Genomic DNA, 23,069 nt, shown 5'->3' with positions numbered 1-23,069 from the left:
GGGTATCTCCGTTCAGGGGAAGTGTTTTTTTGTGATATGTAATAGATGCTTCCATGTCTTTATGGCGTTTTGGACTACTGGATTTCTCATAGGTCCTATTTCTATGTTGATGCTCTTGGCTAATAAAAGATTTCTAAAGGATTTGTTACCCAAGGAGCTTTTCTCAATAGTGGGCCAGCTTATTCCTTTTTGAGAAACTCCCTATGGTCTCAGTTGGGAGATGATGTTTGCTTCATAATAGGCGACCAGGTTAGGGACACTCAATCCACCCAACTTTCTAGGTCTGTACGGGATGGCTGCAGACAATCTTGGTCTCTTGTTCGAAATGAAGGACATGAGCTTGTTTTGCAAACTTCTCAGCAGTTTTTGGTTGCATTTTAAGGCTAATGTTCTAAAAAGGTTCAGGAAATAGCTTCCCAATCCCAGACTAGCCCTGACCCTAGACTTGTCACCACTGCATCTAGCTCCTGCTCACTGTCTGTACTCAGACCAGCGACAGAGGAAGAAGTCTCCAAATTGCTCTTCTCTGCTCGCCCCACCACCTGCGCTAGCGACCCCCTCCCCTCTCACCTCCTCCGTTTCTTCTCCCCAGTGGTCATCTCCCATCTCACCACTATATTCAACCTCTTTCTGACCTCTGGCATCTTTCCCTCTTCCTTCAAACACGCCATCATATCCCCACTGCTAAAGAAGCCAACTCTGGACGCGACTGATGCTGCTAACTACCAACCCATCTCAAACCTCCCCTTCATCTCCAAACTACTAGAACGACTGGTTTACTCCCGCCTTGTAAGCTACCTATCAGAGCACTCTCTCCTAGACCCCCTACAGTCTGGCTTTCGACCTCACTCGACAGAAACTGCCCTTACAAGGGTATTCAATGACCTACTGACAGCCAAATCAAGGGGTGATTACTCCCTACTGATCCTCCTCGACCTCTCCGCAGCATTTGACACTGTTGACCACAAACTCCTCCTCAGTATGTTACGCTCCATTGGCCTAAAGGACACTACCCTCTCCTGGTTCTCCTCCTACCTATCTGACTGCTCTTTCAGTGTCTCCTTTGCTGGCTCTACCTCCCCTCCTCTTCCCCTTGCTGTTGGGGTCCCCCAGGGCTCGGTCCTCGGCCCCCTCCTTTTCTCTATCTGCACAGCCCCTATTGGACAAACCATCAGGAGATTTAGCCTCCAATACCACCTGTATGCTGACGACAACCAGCTATACACCTCTTCCAGTGACATCTCTGCACGTTTACTCCAAAACATCACCAACTGTCTGTCTGCTGTCTCTAACACCATGTCCTCTCTCTACCTAAAACTAAACCTCTCTAAAACTGACTTACTGGTATTTCCACCCTCCACTAACTGACCTCATCCTGACATCTCCATCTCAGTGTGTGGCGCCACCATAACTCCTAGACAACATGCCCGCTGCCTTGGGGTCATAGGGTCATATTCGATTCTGATGTCTATTTTACCCCCTACATCCAATCTCTGGCCCGGACATGTCAGCTGCACCTCAAGAATCTGCTCTTTTCTCACCGTGGACACGTTAAAAACGCTTACTGTTGCCCTCATCCACTCTCGGCTTGATTATTGCAATTCTTTGCTGATCGGCCTCCCCTGCACCAGACTCTACCCTCTCCAATCCGTCCTAAATGCGGCAGCCAGGCTCCTCTTCCTGTCCAGCCGCTACTCGGACGCCTCTGCCCTGTGCCAGTCACTGCACTGGCTGCCTGTTAAATACAGAATTCAATTTAAACTCGCTACCTTCATCCACAAAGCCCTCCACAGTGCAGCGCCCACCTATATCGCCTCCCTCATCTCAATCCATCAACCAGCCCGGGCTCTCCGCTCTGCTAACGAAACCAAACTGAGCGCCCCGTTAATTCGAACTTCTCATTCCCGCCTCCAAGACTTCTCCAGAGCAGCACTGATCCTCTGGAACACACTACCAAAGGCTACCCGAGCAATCCAGGACTCGCAGAACTTCAGGCGTGCTCTAAAAATGCACCTCTTCAGGGGGGCATACCGCATTCCCTAAACAAACCCCTCTGTACTTCGCCTGATAACATGTTCCCTGACCTACCGATTACACTCCCTGCTAGCCATCATAAACCGCTCCTGCAGTCATACTGTTTCTGCCGTCACACGGCTAAATGTCTGACCATTGTCTGTGTATAACATCGCTCACTCTCCACCTCGCCATACCGTGCACATCTCCAGCCCCTTTACCTTCTGTATCCCCCAATTACTTGTAGTATGTAAGCTCGTTGGAGCAGGACCCGCACCCCTATTGTTTCCATCAATTGATTACTATGTAACCGCGGTTCTGAAATGTTTGTTCTTTTGTCTTTCTGTATCCCTCCTGTCTATGTAAGCGCTGCGGAATATGTTGGCACTATACAAATAAAATTTATTATTATTATTTAATTATTATTAGATGTATAAAATTTTAGGTAGGACCATCATTTTATAAATGACAATCCTTCCAAGCCAGGAATGCTCTACTTTATTAAAATTAGTCAAGTCTTGTTGAATGCTTTCCGCTAACAAAGCTATGTTATGGTCCATTATGCGGTTTAGTGGTAAGTTGATTGTGGTGCCCAAATATTGGATGCCCGAGGGGTGCCATTTGGATGGAAATTCTACCTTTATTAATTTCTGGAGTCCAGGATGTAAGTTAATTGGTAATAATTTTGACTTACCGTATATACCGGCGTATAAGACGACTTTTGAACCCCGAAAAATCTGCTCTGAAGTCGGGGGTCGTCTTATACGCCGGTAATACAAAAAAAAAAGTCATTACTCACCTCCCCCGGTGTTCTGTCGTGCTCCGGCAGGATGTCGCTCGCTCCTCGTCCCCGGCGCAGCATTGCTTTCTGAATGCGGGGCTTGAAATCCCCGCCTCCAGAAAGCTAATACACTAGCCGCCAGCCAGTTACAGCCATTCAATGACAGCATTGAATGGCTGTGATTGGCTGAAGGTGCACGTGTGTTAGCAATCACACCCATTCAATGATGTCATTGAATAGTGTGATTGGCTGAAGCCACGTGTGTTTTAGCCAATCACAGCCATTCAATGATGTCATTGAATGGCTGTAACTGGCTGACGGCGTGTGTATTAGCTTTCTGGAGGCGGGGATTTCAAGCCCCGCATTCAGAAAGCAATGCTGCGTCGGGGACGAGGAGCGAGCGACATCCTGCCGGAGCACGACAGAACGCCGGGGGAGGTGAGTAATGATTTTTTTTTTCTCCACTGTATTACCGGCGTATAAGGTGAAAGTTGGGGGGTCGTCTTATACGCCCCGTCGCCTTATACGCCGGTATATACGGTAGTTGGATTAACCTTATAAAAGGAAATTGTCCCGAATTGATTCAGGAAATCTGAGGCTGCTCTAAGTGATTCTAAAGGGGAAGACGTCATTAATACGATGTCATCTGCGAATGATCCAATTTTATGTTGTCTATTCACTAAGGGCACTCCTTTGATTTTGCTACACATTCGTATTGCTTCCGCTAATGGTTCCATTGTAAGTATAAATAACGTGGGCGAAAGGGGACAGCCCTGTCTTGTTCCGTTAGTAATGTCGAATGATTTGGAAATTACTCCATTAATGAGAACCCGAGCCGAAGGTGCCCTATATAGAGCCAATGGCAAGCATAATATTGCCCTTAAATTCTAGTTTTTCAAGCACGGAGAAAGCGTAGCCCCAATGTATTTTGTCGAATGCCTTCTCCGCATCCAAAGTGAGGAGCAGAGAAGGCATTCGAGAGCTCTCTAACTCGCTCATAACATCCAGCAGTCATCTTGTTGCATCCGACGCCTACCTACCCTTAACAAAGCCAATTTGGTCGCTATGGATTAGGTCTGGAACGACTTGCCAAAGCCTCAGGGAGAGAATTTTTGTGTAAATTTTTGTATCATTATTTAAAAGTGATATAGGTCTAAAGTTCGAGGGGGATGAGGGTTCTTCACCTGGTTTGGGTATTGTAACAATATTTGCTTGGAGCATTTCAGGAGGTAATGAGCCCCTCGACATTGCTTTATTAAATAGATTTCACATGTGAGATACTAGATGGTCTTTGTATAACTTGTAATATTCATACGAAAAACCATCAGGGCCAGGGGCATTGTCCCTCTTGGCTTTGTTGATAATTTGGAGTATCTCTTGGGTAGAGATTGGTGAGTTTAATTTTCCCAATTTTGTATCTGTCAACTTAGGGAGTTGTAAAGAGGATAGGAAGTTATTTATGGCTACTTCTGTAGGTTGGACTACGGTTGGGTCCTTGTTGAGGTGATATAGTGCTTCGTAAAATTTTCTAAATTCCTCAGCTATAGCTATGGGGTTAGATATTTTGTTTTTGGTAATTTGATCGATTATGAAGGTGATTTTAGTCTTAGTTCTTTTTTGTTTAACTTTATTGGCCATCCATTTAGTGTTTTTATTGTTGGTGGTATATTAAGTTGTTTTAATAGATTTTAAATTTTTCTCATGCTCATCTATCAAAATATTACGGACCTTAAGTCTGATTGCTCTAAGTTCGGTAAGGTAGGTTAAGGATTGGATCAGATGGACTGTTCGAGAGATTTCCTTTCCTCTATAGTCTTTTTTTTATCAAAATATTTTTTATTAAACATTTTCACACAATACATGTTATATTCTCACAAATATTGTTTATACATAGATTATACAGTTAAATTTTTGCCTCTCTGTGAGATATTCCATTAACTTTGAGGCACAATGTATATTAACTCTGAAAAACAACTTTTATATTTGTATATATTCATATATGATGAGATGGCTTTTACTTTACGTCTTTTACTTACTCCTCTATATTACCATCCTGGGTGAATTTGTCGTATACATAGCATTAATTAGTGCATGGAATTCTTTAATAAAACATTGTATAGCCTATTTGTTGTTTAACCCAATGAAATGTTATAATTTTTTTTTTTTTAAATTTTTACTTTGAACAGAACTTAAGCACAAAACTTAAAAAACAGTTCACGACTTGTGTTCCAGCCAATTCCTCCAATCAACATTAAATTTGTGTAAACAATTATTATTTCTTGCATACAATCTTTCATAGCAGCAGTGTTCTGCCATTATCTCCATCAAATCTTTAATATTTGGAAGGTGTTCTGATCTCCAATGTCTCGCGATAATGTTTTTTGCCGCTAATAGGAAGTGGCAGATCCATTTCCTTTTCTTTCGGGGAATAGTTTCGCAAACCAGGAGTAGAAGGGCTAACTGTGGGGAATATATCAACCTCTCTCCCATAATGTCCTGTATACTCCTAAACACCTCCTTCCAGAATGTTTGTATTCTGGGGCATGCCCAAAACAAATGAAGAAGAGATCCCTCCCCTCCGCAGCCTCTCCAGCATACATTTTTAACATTCTCAAAGCACCTTGCTAATTTCAGTGGTGTATAATACCATCTTGAGATCAACTTTTGATGGGTTTGAATTAAATTAGCTGAAAGAGTAGCTTTGTTTGCCCATACAAAAGCGTTTATCCATTGTGCTGGGGAAAATTTTTCCTTCAGGTCTCGCTCCCAGTTTAATAAGTGCATTTTTTTTACGTTGTTCATATTCCCCGATATACTGTCGTATATTGTTCTAGTCAATGTGGCTTGAGGAATCTCGCATCTTTGGAGCAGATTTTCTACTTGTAAAGGTAAAGAGCATCTCTCTGGGTGGGAGTTATTTAGGAAAGAGGCTATTCTCATGTAAGAGTATAACTCTGAGTTGGGCAGGTCGAATTTTTCTTGGATTTGTTTGAATGTAAGGGGTTTATTGTTTTCTAATAATTCCGTTACGGATTCAATCCCCTTCTTTTTCCATTCCTTTAAATTTACATCCTGAATAACATACGAGAGAATTTCTATAGGAATGTATAGAGATGAAATGCGGTGTGTGTTCTTGAATTTGAATGCCAGGTCTTTCCAACATCGTATAGTCTGTTTCATTATAGGGGAAAGGTTCTGTGTCTCTATTGTTGGAATCGTTTTGGGATACAGAGCTTCCATGATAGAGACCCTAATAAGTGGTCCCAAGGGTCTATTATGATTTTTGTATTTTTCTATGTGGCTCCATGGAGGTGTTTGAGATTCTCTTAGCCAAGCGCTCGATTGATTTATAATAATCGCCTGATAGTATGCGAGTAGGTTCGGTACTCCCAGGCCTCCTTGTCCTTTTCGAAGGTACAAGATTGATGCTGCTATCCTGGGTCTTTTCCCATTCCAAATGAAAGTGGATAGTTGCTTTTGAAAACTTGCAATAGTGTTATTTGGAATAGGGTAGGCTAGTGTGCGGAATATATACAGGATCTTCGGCAAGATCAACATCTTATACAGAACTATCTTACCAATCCATGAAAACTCTTTTTTCTTTAAGTCTTCTAGCTCTTTTCTAATTATGTTTAGTAGTGGATCTAAGTTGGAAGACACCATTCTCTCTTTAGATTGACATATCTTTATACCTAAATATGGTATTTCTGTGCGCCATCTAAAAGAGAATTCCCCCTGGATATCTTTTTCTAATTTCTTATCTATATTGAGGCCGAGAATTAACGATTTATCTGAATTCAGCTTATAGTAAGACGCATCACTAAACTGAGATATACGTTTTTGGACCCTTCTCAGGGAGTTCAAAGGGTCAACCAAGGATAAAAGAATATCATCAGCGAAAAGTCCAATTTTGTGCTGTCTTAGGTTTGTTGGTATACCTCTAATTTTTATGTCTGATCTAATTACCTCTGCCAATGGTTCGATGAACATTACAAACAATAAAGGAGATAAGGGGCATCCTTGTCGGGTTCCATTCGTTATGCGAAAGGAGGAGGATAATGCTCCATCTACCAACACTTTAGCAGAGGGTTTTGTATAGAGGGCTTGAACTGCATTCAGAAAGTTACCGTCCACTCCAAATTTCCGGAGGACCGCAAATGCGAATCCCCAGTGGACCCTATCGAACGCCTTCTCCGCATCCAGGGAAAGGAGGAGAGAAGGCGTCCGACTCGGGCCCACCATTTCAATCAGATTCTGAGTTCTGCGTGCTCCATCCGACGCATTTCTGCCCTTGGTAAACCCCACTTGGTCACTATGTATTATATCTGGTAAAATGTCTAATAATCTTAGAGCCAGGATTTTTGAGTACAATTTTGTATCTGAATTTAAAAGCGAAATGGGCCTAAAATTTGCTGGGGAGGTGGGTTCCTTCCCCGGTTTGGGAAGAGCCACTATCGTGGCCTGAAGCATTTCCTCCGGCATCGTACCTCTGAGCATAGACTCGTTAAAGATGTTAACCAAGCGTGGGGATAGAATGGATATAAAAATTTTATAATACTCATTGGACAGACCATCCGGACCCGGAGACTTATGATTTTTGGATATGTTTATTGCTTTATTTACTTCATGTATAGATATTGGTTTGTTTAACGCTTCTTTTTGTTTTCCTATTGAGGGAAGAGAGATTCCCTCCAAGAAATTATCTATGATTTCCGGTGTTGGTTGGGGTGTTGTGGTACAGTTCTCCAAGTTATACAAATTAGCGTAAAATTTCTTGAATTGCTCCGCAATATGTTGCGGGTGAGAGATTTTGATTGTAGGGTTTTCGCTACAGTTTATATATGGGATTTTTGCCTTTATTGGTCTTATTTTAGCTAGTTTAGCCATCAATTTTGATGGCTTATCCATGTTGGAATAATAATTAGCCTTTGAGTAAGATAAGTTTTTATTGTAGTTGTCTAATAATTCTTTCCTTAGTTCATTTCTCAAAACCATCAGATCTGATAAGAGCTTATTATTCGGGTTAGCTTGTTCTATCTTTTCTTGTTTTTGTATTCTTTCTAGTAAGGTGTTTATTTTCGCTTGTTTACTCTTTCTTTCTTGAATTTTTAGTTTTATCATGACCCCCCTGATTACGGCCTTATGTGCATTCCATATTGTGAATTTATCTGTGTCCTGGTTCTCGTTTAGGGTAAAGTATTCCAATAATGCTTGTTTTAATTGTTCCTGGACTTTAGGAGTCTTGAGTAAGTTAATGTCATTTCGCCATATCCTAACTGGATTTAAAGGGGCACCTATTTCGACTTTTATATGTGTCGGGGAGTGGTCAGACCACGTGGTGATACCTATCTTAGATTCTAGTATAGAGGTAAGGGTCCACCTATCCGTTATAAAAAGGTCTATACGCGAAAATGTCTTGTACCTTGGAGAAAAGAAAGTGTATTCCCTTGAGGTGGAATTAAGGCATCTAAAGGTGTCGTACAAACCCTCTTTGTGCAGCCAGGGCTGTAAGACTGCTGCGGTTCTAGTTGGTGCTGTGGAGTCCAGTTCTTTGTTGGGTATAATGTTAAAATCCCCACAAATGAACAGCTTGCCTTTTTGGATTTTTCTTATTTTTTTGATTGTATTACCCAGGAAAGAAATCTGTGAGCTGTTTGGGGCATAAATATTGGCCAGAGTGATGGGTGTTTTATTAAGAGTGCCTTGCAAAATAATGTATCTCCCCCTCAGATCCACCACTTGCTTTTCTACCGAGAAATGAGTGTTTTCCCTAAATGCAATTGCCACTCCCGCATGTTTTTTATTTTGAGCGCAGGCCAAAAAGATTTGAGGATAGTGTTTGTTTGCAAATTTTGTGGCAGCTATTTCTGTGAAGTGTGTCTCTTGTAGACACAGAATGTCTACTTTGTTTATTAATGCATCCCTCCATATCATGGACCTCTTAAAGGGAGTATTTAACCCCCTTACATTCTGTGAATAGATTTTAATGGACATGGTAGGTTTTAATACAGAGTATCGTGGTAAGAATTATACTGGCGGTGTATGTCGTGAACAAAACATTACAATTCTCATAAAACATAACAACTATAGGTCTTCTTTTAAATACTTTCTTACTTGTGAGGTCAACGTAGAGTAAATGTAAGACCTGCAACATATAACACTTAAATTTATGCATATTTTCAGGGTAAACCTGATGCATTTTTGGGAGGGTAAAAGTCCGCCTTGCAGGGTAAGACCCCTTTTACTCACATATTATATAAGCCCCGGCAGTCCATTGGACTTGAATCATTCTGGATTGGGATGCTCCTCTCTCCGAGGAGTGGAAGGTAGTGTGCGCCTGCTGGTGCCCCTTCTCATCTCCTCCTGGTCGGTTGCTTGCAGCGGGATGTTCCACTTTTCCAGGATTTTTTTCCCTGCTTCTGGTGAGGAAAGAATGTGCATAGCATTGTTCTTATGAATAATAATTTTCGTTGGAAACCCCCATTTATAAGGGATTTTTGCTGAGCGTAAAGATGTAGTTACTTGTGAAAAAGCTCTTCTGGCTTTAATTGTGGCTTGTGACAAATCTGCGTAGAAACTAATGTCCGTATATGGGGATGGTAGCGATTGTATGCGCCTCACTGCTGCCATTAATTCTTCCTTTATATGATAGAAATGCAGTCTGGCGATTACATCACGAGGTACGGTATCTGGTAAAAAACTTGGTTTAGCAAGTCTGTGTATCCTGTCGATTGTGCGTTCTTGCTCCTTAGAGTTAGGAAGTACTTTTTCTATCAGTGTAGCAAGATACTGTTTTAACTCTGGTTGGGATACGTTTTCTGGGACACCTCTAAGCTTGATGTTATTCCTCCTGCTCCTGTCTTCTAAGTCCGATAGTTTACTCTTGATAACTTCTACTTCTTCCTCTAATGTATAGTGGGCATCTATCAGTTTGTTATGAGATGCTGTAACTTCTCCCATTTTTGTTTCTATGTGATCGGTGCGAACTTCTAGCGCCTGTATGGAATTATTTACTGTGGATGACAATGCATGAATGTCTTTCTGCAGAGATTCATGTAGGGCAAGCATCACATTTTTTATAAAATCCTCTGTTGCTGGGAGGTTAGAGGAAGGTACGTTTTTTATTAAATCTTCCCCAAAGTTAAGTCGCTGGGTGTGTGAATTAGGAGAAGTTGAAAGACGGGGCCTCTGTTTCTCTGGACTTATGTCTGGGGAGGAGGATAAGGAGAGGGATGGGGTTCGTGAGCCGGCCGGCGCCATTTTAGATATCTGTGCCTGCATGTTTTGGAGCTTTTCAGTCCCTTCACTCACCCCTTTGCGATGTGTCTCCTTCGCTGCACCTCCGTTCCCCTTATCTGGGTTAACAGCTGTTCCAGGAGATGATGCTTGGGACGGTGTCCGAGACCGCGGTTCATCCCCGCTTGCTCCTGCACTCGTGCGCGGGACGGCGCCATCTTGCTCTGCCTGCTGTGCCTTTGCCGGGCCGCGGGAAGAGAAGAAGTCCGACACCTTGTGTACCGGCGCTTTCCCTCCTCTTCTCTTCGGCATCTTGCTCTCCGGAGCTTCAGGTATCCTTTTCTTCTTTTTTTTCTTTTTTGACTGCACTGGGATCGCTTTTAGTAGCGTTTGCAAGGGGTCTATGAGACGGAGCCGAGCTCTATACGTCTGCCACCAACTGCATCAGGCCACGCCCCCCTCTATAGTCTTTTTGAGATGGCCAATTTTCTCTCTTTTGTAGATGGAGCCCTGCTGTATCATTACACCTTTCACCACTGGTTTGTGGGCATTCCAGCGTGTGAATCGACATGTTTCTGGGGAGTTGTTGAGTTGAAACTACTCTATAATCGTTTCTTTAATTTTCTTTTGGTATTTTGGGATCTTCATCAGAAAAGTGTTATTTCTCCAATGACTAAAGCGTGGAGCCTATTCAGTTTTAGTGTGATCGGAGCATGGTCGGACCATGAGGTCACACCTATCTTTGCTTCTTGTATTCTATTAAGAATTTAAAAATCAACCAGAAGCATGTCGATTCTTGAGAATGACATGTCTAAATGAGTAGAAGGTAAATTCTCTGGAATTTACATACAGGGCTCTAAAGGCATCAAGAAGCTCAGTATTATGTATACAAGATGACAAATTAAACCCTCTGCTTCTTCCTGTATTACTTGAGTCCAAGGCTTCATTTGCTGTAGCGTTAAAGTCCCCACATATTATTAATGAGCCTTGTTGAACTTTTCTTATTTTCCTTGTCACTCCACCCAAGAATCTCAGTTGTCTGGATTTGGGAACATAAATATTGACCAGAGTGACAAGGAAACCTTCAAATTTGCATATCAGTACTAGAAATCTGCCATCCACATCACCAATCTCTTCTATCAGTTGAAAGTTTACCAAATCCTTAACCGCGATCAAGGCGCTGGATTTTTTCATTAATGTGATAAAGTGCACCCTTGCTATTACGTCTCTAGGTGCACTCTCAGGGACGCTTTTTGGTTTGGGAAGTCTATGGATTCTGTCCAATATCCTTTTCTATATCTTAGAGTCTGGCAGGAGAGCTTTAATAAGATCTTGGGCATATCTATTTAGATCTAATGTTTTAACAGATTCGGCTATTCCTCTGAACTTTATATTATTTCGGCGGTTGCGGTCTTCAAGGTCTGCCATTTTGTTTTTTAGGGATTCAAATTCCTCTTCCAGCTTATAATGAGCATCAATAAGCTCAATGTGTGAGCTGGTAATCTTTCCCGTCTTGTTCTCAAGGTGATCTACTCTGTCCCCTAATTCTTCAATGGTGTTGTTGACCCTTGTATTCATTTCAGCTAGATCTCTTCTGATTGAGCCCTTTAGAGCTATTACCATATCTCTAATGAAACATTCGGAGGCTGTTTGGTTAGAACACTGAATGTTAAGTACAGGGTCTGAAGCATCCTCTTCCCCAAACCATTCTGATGTCGCTGGGTCTGGGAAAAAAGAGGATTTCTCCCTTCTGGGGCGCCTTTTCTCTGGGCTCTCCTTAAGTGAGCATATGCTTCTCTTTTCTGAGCCTGGTATTAATTGCGGGGGAGAAGATGGTGACATCTCCCCAGTGCTTCCCTCCTCCTCTGCTGCGCTCCGGTGATCAGCCATTTCCCACACCTCCAACTGCTTCTCTGTAGGACTCCGAGACCATGAAGGGGGAGGTATGAAGATGTCGCGGTGACCAGGTAGCGGCGATGAGGGGCTCGGTGTGTTTAGCTTACCCGCTGCTTCTTTCTGCAGTGTCCTCCGGTCCAGCCACCTCCATCTCCCACTCTCTCTCCGCACTGCATAAAGACGCCTCCATCTTGTTTCCCTCTTCTTCAGGGCCACGCGCTGGGTAAAAGTCTGTAAGGCGCTTCGGACCAGGCTTCCCCGTTCTTTTTCTGGACATCATCGAGTGGAGGTAAGCTTCTCTCACCTTTCTGTGTAGATTTTTAATGGCCTCAGCTGGCTGTAAGTTTCTTTTGGCTGATGTTGGTAGCGGAGCTGCTCAGAGCACGTCCACCATCGGCTCCATCCAGACCACGCCCCCAAAATGAAAGAAAAACTCCAAGTTCTAATTCTCAAAACTTAGCCCCGCCCCATCCCACCTCCTCTCATTGCAAATAGTGCAGAGGGGCGGAGAGGGGGTGGAGAGGAGGCAGAGAGGGGGCGGGAGCTCAGAGCACTGTTCCAGGCTCTTCCAGCCTCCTCCCCCTGCAGAGAGAGACGCCGTATATCGGCCGGGGTGAATACCCGGCCGATATACGGTCTTCTGAATAAGCCCTTAAAGCAAGGGAAGTGCCTTCATGTATGACAGAGGCTCCCATCTGTTATGAAATAAAAACCCTTGTGCATCATGCATGGGTGTAACAGGGAATTGCTGTATATAAAGCAAAATACTATAGTAATATATGCCCTTGTATTAAACTAGGGTCAGTAGAAATGTCATAATATATTGTTGGCTTCTATCAAATATAAAAAGAAGAAAGAAAAAAAAATTGAAAGAAAAAGTTGTTTTTTTTTGCATGTGTGCAATGAGCAATTGTTATGTATCATCCCTATATAGTGGGAGCCCCATATACATCTCAAAGCATACAGAAGACTCCAGTCAGGTGTAGATTTTAACCTCATATGTATCACATATGAATGCTGCAAGTGATCAGTATATATAGAGTAGATCATTCCTATAATTTACACCCTTGGGAACTCTTGTGTTCAACTTTTAGGGATCCCACGCACTATTTTAACCCCTTCCAATCCAATGTCGCGCTTGTCCCGACATCATCATTTTCCTCCATACCTGTGATGTCGGGAGAAGCCTGACACTGCAGTGCAGGGGTGCATCTGCACCCAATCGTTAGACACATTAGGTGCAGATACACTCCTGCACTGGTCCTCATCGAGGACCCCCGAGGAGAAGGCAGAAAGGGGTTTTAACCCCTTCTGCCTTCTCCTTTACACATTACATAGCGCTCATTTAGCGCTATGTAATGCACAGAGATTCCGCCCAGCGATCGTGTGACCGCCGGGTGTCACCTGACGTCAGCTGTCACATGATCGCCGAGCCGGGAGGCTGAAGGAAGAATGCGGGAATATTACTTCCGCATTCCCCCGATGATGATGTGAGCATCGGCACCCTCCTGAACTCTGTCAGATCAGGAGGGTGAAGGGAGAATGTATTTTTTCTCATTCATGAATGAGAAAAAATAAATGGATTGGAAAGGGTTAACGCTGCGTTTTTTTTAAAGCAAATTTTAATGCGAATTTATAATGTTAAAAACGCATCGCAAGTTTGTGCTTTGTGATTTTTGTGCGATGAGTTTTTAACATTAGAAAGTCCCATTGACATTCGTGTTAAAAAAACACAGCGTTAAAAAAATACAAGTGTGTTGGAGCTTTTAGGGATCCGAAAAGCCTCTCCTGCAAAAAGAACCCTTTTGAGATCCCTTAACCCACCATCAGGGTTAGGGAATATGCTCTTTATTTATTATTTTATGCGCTAATTCCAGGGGTCTGAGAGGCAGGCGATTGTGCCAGTGTAAGCAGCACTTTATTCTGTGTGTGGATGAGAACCAAAACAGCAGCTGCATGCAGGTACTCACCGGACCAATACATCCCTGGGTTTTGTCATGTTTTAGTTCACATACTGCATTGTACATGGAGCCGCTAGGCATGCAACACCCGCTGTTACATTGGTGACTGCGAAAACATGGCTCTCCAGTGTTCTAAATGTAAAACAGACAAAATAGAAGGTAGTGAAGATTATTACATGCTTGTTAACTCTCCCATAATGTCCGTGTGCCTCCCAGACAAAGGGGAGAACGCCCAGATTTATGACAGGGTTGTCAAATTTGCCCAATGTCACTGAAACCTCTTGAAAGGAGCCCAGACAAATATTGTAAGGCCCTGGTGGCTGGATATATGGCAGGCAGTCAGGGACATGCAGACTTCCTGCTTATCTCACTTCAGGGTTGCCAAGCTGAATTTTATTTATTTTTTCTGAACAAGTTATCTGTAAAAGTCACAGACGGCCAACATATTTTATGGACAAATTGGAAAACCACAAAGAATGATAAAGATTATAAGTCCTACATGTCTGTAGGACAGATACTGATATGGTCTCATTATCAGTATTTACTTTGAGCTATAAAATGATAATTACAGTCTGTAGCACAGCGGGGGTTAAAGAGCCCACCAAACGGTCACTTTTCTTCTTGTTTGGGTTTATTCATATAATCTTTAACAGAAAACATAGATGACTGGGTCTCCAGAGAAATAATAAATGATGGCATCAACAAAGTCTCTTTTCAAGTTTAACCGTCCACAGTCCGTAGGTGAAGCGAGTAAATCCTCAGCTGAGGAGACCATACAAGTCCATAGGTTTGCACAGATCTGTGGATGTCCAGAACGCAGCTGGTCCTTTTGCCTTCAGTATCTTCAGACTCTAGTCCAAGGGCAGGCTTACCCCAGGGGTCCTGCTAGAACCACGCAGCGCCTCGTCCACAGCGCCTTTCTGCTCACAAAGGAACTCACTATTTAACTGCAGCCTGAATCTCCCAGGCACACACACCTCTCTCTAACTTCCACCTGTCTCCTTAAATGGCATGCTGGACTGGTTGTAAGATCTGGCCTGGAGTAAAAGAGGACCAAACTACATCACAGAGGCTAATAACCTCTGTGACACATACCTTCCACTCCAGACCACACCTCTCACCCTGTTACAAGTCATAGTAACCTGTCAAAGTATCATCAACCAACTAATGATCACTGACTAGAGATGAGCGAGCACCAAAATGCTCGGGTGCTCGTTGCTCAAGTCGAGCTTTCCGCGATGCTTGAGAGTTTGTTTCGAGTAACAAACCCCATTTAAGTCAATGGCGACTCAAGCATTTTTGTATATGACCGATGCTCACTAAGGTTTTCATTTGTGAAAATCTGCAAAACCTACAAAAGTGATGGAAACGACACAGAAACTGATAGGGCAGGCGAGGAGTAACATGCTGGGCTGCATCTCAGGCTCCCAGGTCTCACTATTAAGCCACAATAGCGGCAAGAGTGCCCCCCCCCTAACAATTATTACTTCGGACAAACCCTCATTAGCAAGGCATACCTTAGCTAAGCACCACACTACCTCCAACCAAGCAAAATCACTACCTGTGGGACACACCGCTGCCTCTTCTCCTGGGTTACATGCTGCTCAACCCCCTGCACGACCCTGTGTCCAATGGGGACTCCATGTGTCCACACACTACTCATTCTGTTTGGGTGTTGGATACATCATCGACAACGCAAGGGGTAAACCATCTGCACTCTGCACCCTACCCAAGTATGTCAGTGTTTTGGGGACAGACAGGTAAAACACCTCAATGGGAAGTCTGTGTGCACCCGCAGCATGGGTGGCCCCCAGGAACACACAGACGGTACATAAAGAAATCCCATTGCAGAGCCCTGGATAGCTGAGGTTACGTGAGAGGAAATACATGTTGGCTGCGGCCCACATGCCATGCCCTAGACCTTCTGGTTTTTTTTTAAATGCCAGGCAGGTACAACTCCGCTATGGCAAGGCTGTGTGCACCCGCTGCATGGGTGGCTAGCAGGAACACACAGACGGTACGGAAAGAAATCCCATTGCAGTGCCCCGGATAGCTGAAGTTACGTGAGAGGAAATACATGTTGGCTGCGCCACACACGCCATGCTGTAGTTAGTCTGGGTTGCTTTTCGGGCCAGATAGGTAGAACACCGTGATGGGAAGACCACGGGTGCGTGGCGGCGTATTTGCGCTTGCGCTCCAAGGCTTGCGCTAGCGACAGATGAATGCTGCACTGACTGAGAGTCATTGCTGGATGGGGCCGAGAATAGCAGAGGTGAGGGTGTTGGTGCAGGCTGGGAGGCGCTCGTTCCTGTGTCCTGAGAGGGGGGTTGGATCTGAGTGGCAGGTTGGGGCGCAGGGGGAGAGGCAGTGGTGTGACCCGGAGGCGGTGAACGGCCTTCGTCCCACCTTGTGGGGTGCTTGGCCATCATATGCCTGCGCATACTGGTAGGGGTGAGGCTGGTACTGGTGGCTCCCCGACTGATCTTGGCATGCCAATATACGGCACCTCTCTTTTCAGGAGGAGGAGGCTGGAAGAGCCAGGAACAGTGCTCTGAGCTCTCACCCCCTCTGCCTCCTATCCGTCCCTCTGTACTATTTGCAATGAGAGGAGGTGGGACAGGGGCGGGGCTAAGTTCCAGGAATTAACTCCACCCCAATCCTGTCTCCCCTTATTGCAAATAATACAGAGGGGCGGAGAGGGGGCGGGAGCTCAGTGCACTGCTCCTGGCTCTTCCAGCCTCCTCACCCTGCAGAGAGGGATGCCGTACATCGGCCGGCGTGAATACGCGGCCGATATACGGTTGTCTGAATAAACCCTCAAACAGACAGAAGGCCCTCCGGCTGCGTTCACATGGTTAGATATAGTTGCACAATTGGGCACAGATTCAGCACCCAAATCTGCGGCTTAATCAGCATTACTTTGAATTTGTATTAAATGCTCTGCGATCCGAGCTGCAGGTCATCCAGTGGGAATTCTCACTCATGCAGTTTCACATTGGAAGGATTTCACGGATCTGTTAGTTTAAAGCCCATCTTAACAAGAAATTAGGGCTCATTCACACGACCATATTGGAATTGCGTATTACGCAGCATAATACCCGGGGCATCGTAGCAATTCAAATACATTGATTTTCGCATGTCCCACTCACACTGGTGTTATTCATGGTGCATAAAACACATGTAAAAAAATATGCAGCATGGTTTATTTTAGAGCGGATTCAGATGATCGTGTTTTTTTCCGCTTTTACTGCCTTTTAACGGGACAAAACAAAACCACGGATCTCTATGGGATTTCAGTGGTTTCATTTTCACCACCTCTTTTCCCGGCTGTTATTTGTACTTTTGCGAAAAGATGGGCCTGCCCTATCTTACCCGCACGTAGTGCATACCATATACACAGCGATACCCCGACTCACACATTTTATGCATACGTCCGTGAAAATGAGCCCTTATACTGAGTGCATGGGAGAGAAACCAGTACAACAGCGGCTTACAGGTACTCACCGGGCCGTAGCATCTCACACCTGGCGAGGATTTTTGGACACATTTCCCAGAGCCCTTAGGGGAATCTCTGTGGCAACACCGGCTCCCACAATCAGCACTATATATACATGGGTCTCCATCCTTCTAGATGTAAAACACAAGAAATAAATGTTTAGTGAATTTGTTTATAAGGTTTCACATTTATGTCACAGCAGGATGTAAAGGCGATTCATACTTGTCACCCGGAATGTCCTTAAGGTTCCCAGAAGGAGGAGCGACCTCCCGGATTCCATGAAGAATCTACTGCATGTCACTGAAGTCTCTGCGAAAGGAGCTTTTATAAAAGATTTCCCTGGATGTATGCAGCACCCTGGACTTCCTGCTGATCTTGTTGCCACATGCCTGCCCTCCCCACGAGATAAGCAGTGCCCCTGATTGGGAATATATGCCTGGCATATTTACAGCCATGATTTTACCTATTCAGCGATACAAAATGTGACACGTAAATTATAACCAGGTACGCAGCCATGCCATTTGGGGTGTTCTGGGCCCTGCACTCCAATGAGTTTTGATGTGTTTTGAGCTGGCCCACCCGATTCTGAAATTCTACTTCATGTTGACTTGGGTCTTCAAACGACTAATAATCCTCATTAAAAAATGTTCCTCTAATTTGAATGTTGGAGCCAGAATATCTGTGAGAACCCAGCTCCTAGGTGAATGATTTTCCTTAGACTTCATTAACAAGTAAATGGTCACACAATTTGGTATCCTCATGCTAATTGTAAACCAAACAGACAGGTGGAGCCAGAAGAACGGAAGGGCTTATTCCCTATTACCTAGGGAAATGTCGGAGAATTGCCTTTCTAAATGTGAATATTCAAAAGGCCACAGGCCCACATGGGATTATAGAGAGCTGAGATAGGTCTAAGGTCTGACACACACAACAATATGGCTGGCAGCCTGCCAGTTTCTATATCACAACCGTCATCTTGTGACAATGAATTGAAGTGTTCAGTGCGCATTTTGTTATATGGGGTGCGTTTATTGTCGCGGTCCAAAAGGTTTCCAGGCGGCCAGTCTGAGCCTTTGCTGGGGACATTTGCTATGAGGGAATTCTTAGAAGTCAGTTTTGCTGGAAGCAACATTGTCATTATATGAGACAGATTTGATCAAAATACGATATAATGTAGATACACTTGATGATTTCTTAAATGCCTAGAGATGTTTATCTGGTTTTTTGACCATCTGTCTATTGGACTGAGATTTGCTACTTAAAAAAAAAAAAAAAATTCAGTCATAAATGGCCAAGCAGTAAGCCACACCCACTCTATAGTCCAGTTTTCAAAATGTTGTAAAAGGCACAAATGGCTCTTATTTGTGGTTAACAAATGTGCCCCACAGATTATTAGACAATATTTTGGAGTAATATGCCATATACGTAAGGCGCAAATATAGAGAAAAATGTAGCCTCCGCATTTACACACTGTGGGGCAGAACGATTGATGCTGGGACACATTTATTACTGGCCATGCACCAGAACTCTGCATGAGTATCACTTTTTGGTGCAACTCAGTTTAAACAAATTTACTATTGATTTGTGTTATAAAGAACAGAAGTTACACCTCTCACGCCACTTCTCAAAAATATCTGGAAAAGGAGGCCGGGTTTGAGTGAAATAAAGTTTTTAAACAGATTTAAGAATTGCAATCTTTTAAAAAAGGTGGAAATTTGGAGCAATCTCACTCCAGTATTTCCTTGTCAGGGGGGCAAAATCTGAGCCTCCGAAGCTTAGCCAATCAGAGCCAGTGCTCAATAAACTAATTACAGCATTGAATGGCTGTGATTGGTTCTTGAATGTCGTGGTTCAGCCAATCAGAGCCACAGCTCAAAGAACCAATCAGAGCTAGCGCTTCCTGGTGGTGGGGATTTTGAACTCCTGACCAGGAAGCGTGGGAGAACACTATAAGCAAGTCAGCTGGATCTTCAGAGGAGAAGAGTGGCAATGCCGGACAGGACAGCGCCTCTTAGGTGATATAGCGTGTTTTTTTTTTTACTGCAGCTAGGGCTTATGTTAGGGGACATAGTAGGATTTCCTGCTTTAAAAGTTGCATCGCACTGCATGATGCAACACATAGGAAGGCTCCATAGGGAAACATGGGCTAAAAAACATCGCAAATCATGGGAATATTCAGCAACCCACAAATATTTCTCCCACAATGTAGCAGCCTACAAAATATCACTATTGTGAAGGAATCCATAGGAAAGCATGGGCTTCACATACATCGCATCGTAAGAAAATTGCTCGATTGTGTCGCCCTTGTGAAACTGCCCTTATAGCCATTTAATCAATTAATACCAAAAATTTCTACACACTTTTCAAAACTATTTTGTGAGGTGTAAAAAGTTTCTAGCTGTCATAATAAATGTGGCGCATGACAAATACATCCATTGGGGGCACTTTGCAATGTATGCATCTAGTTTTTTTTTCCCTAATTGTCCCATTGCCTCCACTAGTTCCTGACGGAGATCTGTCCCTCACCTTCAGGACCGCTGCTGCGCTTACACTCCCCTCATTGTGCCTTTTGCCTCTACAGTAAGGGCTTTTACCCACTAGTGTTTTTTTAACGCTGCAATTTCGCTGCATTTTTTTCAATGGGATTTTCTAATGTTAAAATTGCATCGCACAAAAATCGTGTTGCACAAATTTGTGTTTTTTGTGTGATGCGATTTTAACATTAGAAAGTCTCATTGGGGGAAAAAATAAAAATAATCGCTGCGAAATTGCAGAGTTAAAAAAAACGCTAGTGGATAAAAGCCCAAAGGCTATATCTACATGGGGTGTATTGGCTGGGGAATATCTGCAGCGAACATTCCACAGCAGAAAATCCATACCAAAAACGGCACCATTTGGTAAGAAATTTGATGCAGATTTTAATGCAGATTTTGGTGTGGAATGCATTATTAGAGGTGGATTCCGCAGCGTATCCAGTGCCTTAATTGTCATTCCGTGGATTTAAATTCTGCACTGCATGACAATCTCCACACGGGTTTTGATACCTCCAGCATTATAAGCTACATGGACACGGAGTCCAAGACATTCTACAAAGATATATAAATGCAATATACTGAGCCTCCAGCATTATTTGCCCTCTGTGCTTCCATCTACTACTTCTCCATCAAAACAAATTCCTAGTGGATTTGTGCATTACAATCTTGCATAAATATGAAACCCATTCTTTTGAATGTGTTTATTAACGTCTGTAATGTTTACCTGCATTACGGTGCTATGCAGAAAACAAATTGCAGCATGGACTTTCTCTTAGCAATATCGCCCATTGTTTTCAATGGGGCCGGCAGCAGCACCAGCCCCATTGAAATCAATGGGAGAAGATCGCAAAACAGCCTTGCATTCCTGCGGGGCTGAATGAATCCTCCATAGAGAGGAGAGGGAGGGGGTGGAGCTACAGGGGATCTCCTAGAGATCTCCCTATATTTGGAGAGATAGGGAGCTGGGCTAGATGGGGTTTTTATAGTGATTTCTCTCTAGTCAAGAGAGGAGCAGGGCCAAAGGGATGTAGCCTTACCCCGCTATCCGGCAAGCCCTCTAGCCCTGCCCCCTATATCTCCAAATATAAGGAGATTTTTAGGAGATCCCTGTAGCTCCACCTCCTTTTCTCTCCTTGCTATGGGGGATTTCTTCAGGCCCACGGGGATGCAAGGCTGCTTTCATGTGAAAATGCCTTGCATTCAGGAGTTTTGGAAGGTTTGTGAGAGCAATATTGTGCCATGCATTACTCACGCCAGTGTGCAGGGGCCCTTAGAAATGCTTCTCCAGCCTCTGTCGGGGTGTATATATAATTTCTTTTCTCAGCTTTTTGTAATAAATGTTCCCTATTGTTAACACAGAGAGAATCTAAATATAGAAGCCTGAACTATCTATATAATTGCAAATATACAATGTGTAAAATACAAAATCTGATAAAGAATTTACTTTACCTTCAATCTAGACTGTGCGACCTCAAAGCAGAGCGATAGGCACACAAACAGCAGGATGGTCATAATCCGATGTTGGGCCATATCTGCAGTGATGAAAGGTATGACCACGACTTGAACGTTTACAGCAAGCCTGTAAGTGGAGACAAGGAGACTGGAGGATGCTGGGTGCAGATGGCAGGTAAATACTTCTCTCAGCCACATGTCAGAAAGTCTTATGATTAGGAAGAATGTAAACCGCCCGGAGCTTACTGTCCCACGCTGCATCCAACCTGCTCTTCCAGTTAGTAAAGTTTAAATATTCTTGACTATCTCTATGATGGGAAAACAAATATGTGATGCTTTATGGCCACGTGAACTCATATCACATGTAATGACAGTATACCAGAAATGTATTTCTATTAAAAGCTAGGTGCGCAGCTGATTTCAAGTCAAAATCCTCATTGAAGCCGATTTTGACTGTTTTGGATGCAGAAAGCTGCAGAATTTGTTGCCAATACTCAGCAGCATTTTGCGCCCCATGTGAATGTTGTTTTTGATGCCCATTTCAAGATAGGTCTGTATTTGTGAATGTAGCCTAATAATAGTGTCCCTGGCCTGATCTCCTCTCCAAAAAATAATGCCCCCTGGCTTATTTTTAATGTTTTTTTTTTTTTAATTATTCTTTATTTATTCAAGAAAGGCATGTACAAGTTCAACCGACAGGGTTGTAATAAACATTTGTTACAGAGAAAAATAGTTGAACAATGTTAATTGTTACAGAAGCAAAACGTTTCTTGATTATTTTTTCTTTAACGGAGGTTGGGATGGTGAAAAAGGTGAAGATAGGAAGGGTGTGTGGAAGGGAGGGGGGGGGGGGGGGAGAACATCTATTATTATATTATAACCTCTAACTCCAAAAGAAAATCATGAGACGAGTGAGATATGCAAGTTCTGTTTGAATTAAATTAATTAAATTGTAGCTAAAGAGACTGTATGCCATTTAGTGGGATGTAGAGGAGGGGGTGCCTGGCCATTGGCCCCATATTTTTTTGAATTGCTCGTGTGTTCTACATGACCAGCTTGTCATTTCTTCGAAGTGGCAAATTTCGTTTACCTTCGCTATCCATTCCGTGTAAGTGGGAGCTGTTGGTTGAAGCCATGCTAGAGGGATTATAGCTTCCGCTGCTGATATGAGGTGAGTAATCAGAATGGTTTTTGAGGGCTTATAGGTTGCTGACGGTTTTGCTAAGAACACATGTTCCGGGTGGAGAGCAAATGATCTGCGGGTTATTTCGCGTATTTTATTTTCGACTTGGCTCCAAAAGGGCCTAATTCGTGGACATGACCACCATATGTGTATAAAGGAGCCTACATGCTCATTACATCTCCAGCACAGATTTGTGTTAGAGAGTTTATATGCGTAAAGCCACTCAGGGGTTTTATACCATCTAGGGATAAGCTTATAGTGGTTCTCTTGTAATTTGGTGCATCTAGAATATCCGTGTGAGTTGTTCAATATGAATTTCACCTCTTTGTCTGATAAGTTAATTCCGAGCTCCATCTCCCAGGATCTGATGTATGCTGGTCTAGATGTTTCTTGATGGGTTATGAATTTCTTTTTTAGGAGAGCTAATTTTCTACTTTGAATAGTTCGAGTTTCGACATTTTTCTCAAAATCTGTAAGAGGACGTGTCGATGGGAACCTTTTATTGAATTTGTCGAAG

The 23,069-nt window shown here is 43.4% G+C and overlaps 1 protein-coding gene across 4 annotated transcripts in view; it reads right to left on the bottom strand.

Moving 5' to 3' along the window:
- Positions 1–21,527, bottom strand: part of LOC136588375 (leucine-rich colipase-like protein 1) — a 73,073-nt gene extending 51,546 nt beyond the window's left edge. The window contains exons 1-3 of one of the 4 annotated variants that reach the window (XM_066587534.1): positions 21,367–21,507; positions 17,392–17,514; positions 13,897–14,019 (exon numbers count right to left, since the gene is read on the bottom strand). In XM_066587534.1, the coding sequence (XP_066443631.1) occupies positions 13,897–14,019; positions 17,392–17,514; positions 21,367–21,447 (327 nt within the window). In that variant the 5' untranslated portion in view covers positions 21,448–21,507. Of the gene's footprint in view, positions 1–13,896; positions 14,020–17,391; positions 17,515–21,366 lie in introns of all 4 variants that reach the window. The other 3 variants (XM_066587544.1, XM_066587560.1, XM_066587552.1) reach the window with 3 other exon arrangements.
- Positions 21,528–23,069: the final 1,542 nt, after the last annotated feature.

The sequence above is a fragment of the Eleutherodactylus coqui genome, chromosome 1 (assembly GCF_035609145.1).
Source record: "Eleutherodactylus coqui strain aEleCoq1 chromosome 1, aEleCoq1.hap1, whole genome shotgun sequence".
Taxonomy (NCBI): Eukaryota; Metazoa; Chordata; class Amphibia; order Anura; family Eleutherodactylidae; genus Eleutherodactylus; species Eleutherodactylus coqui.
The sequence above is the reverse complement of the archived record's forward strand: the minus strand, read 5'-3'. Positions and strand labels throughout refer to the sequence as shown.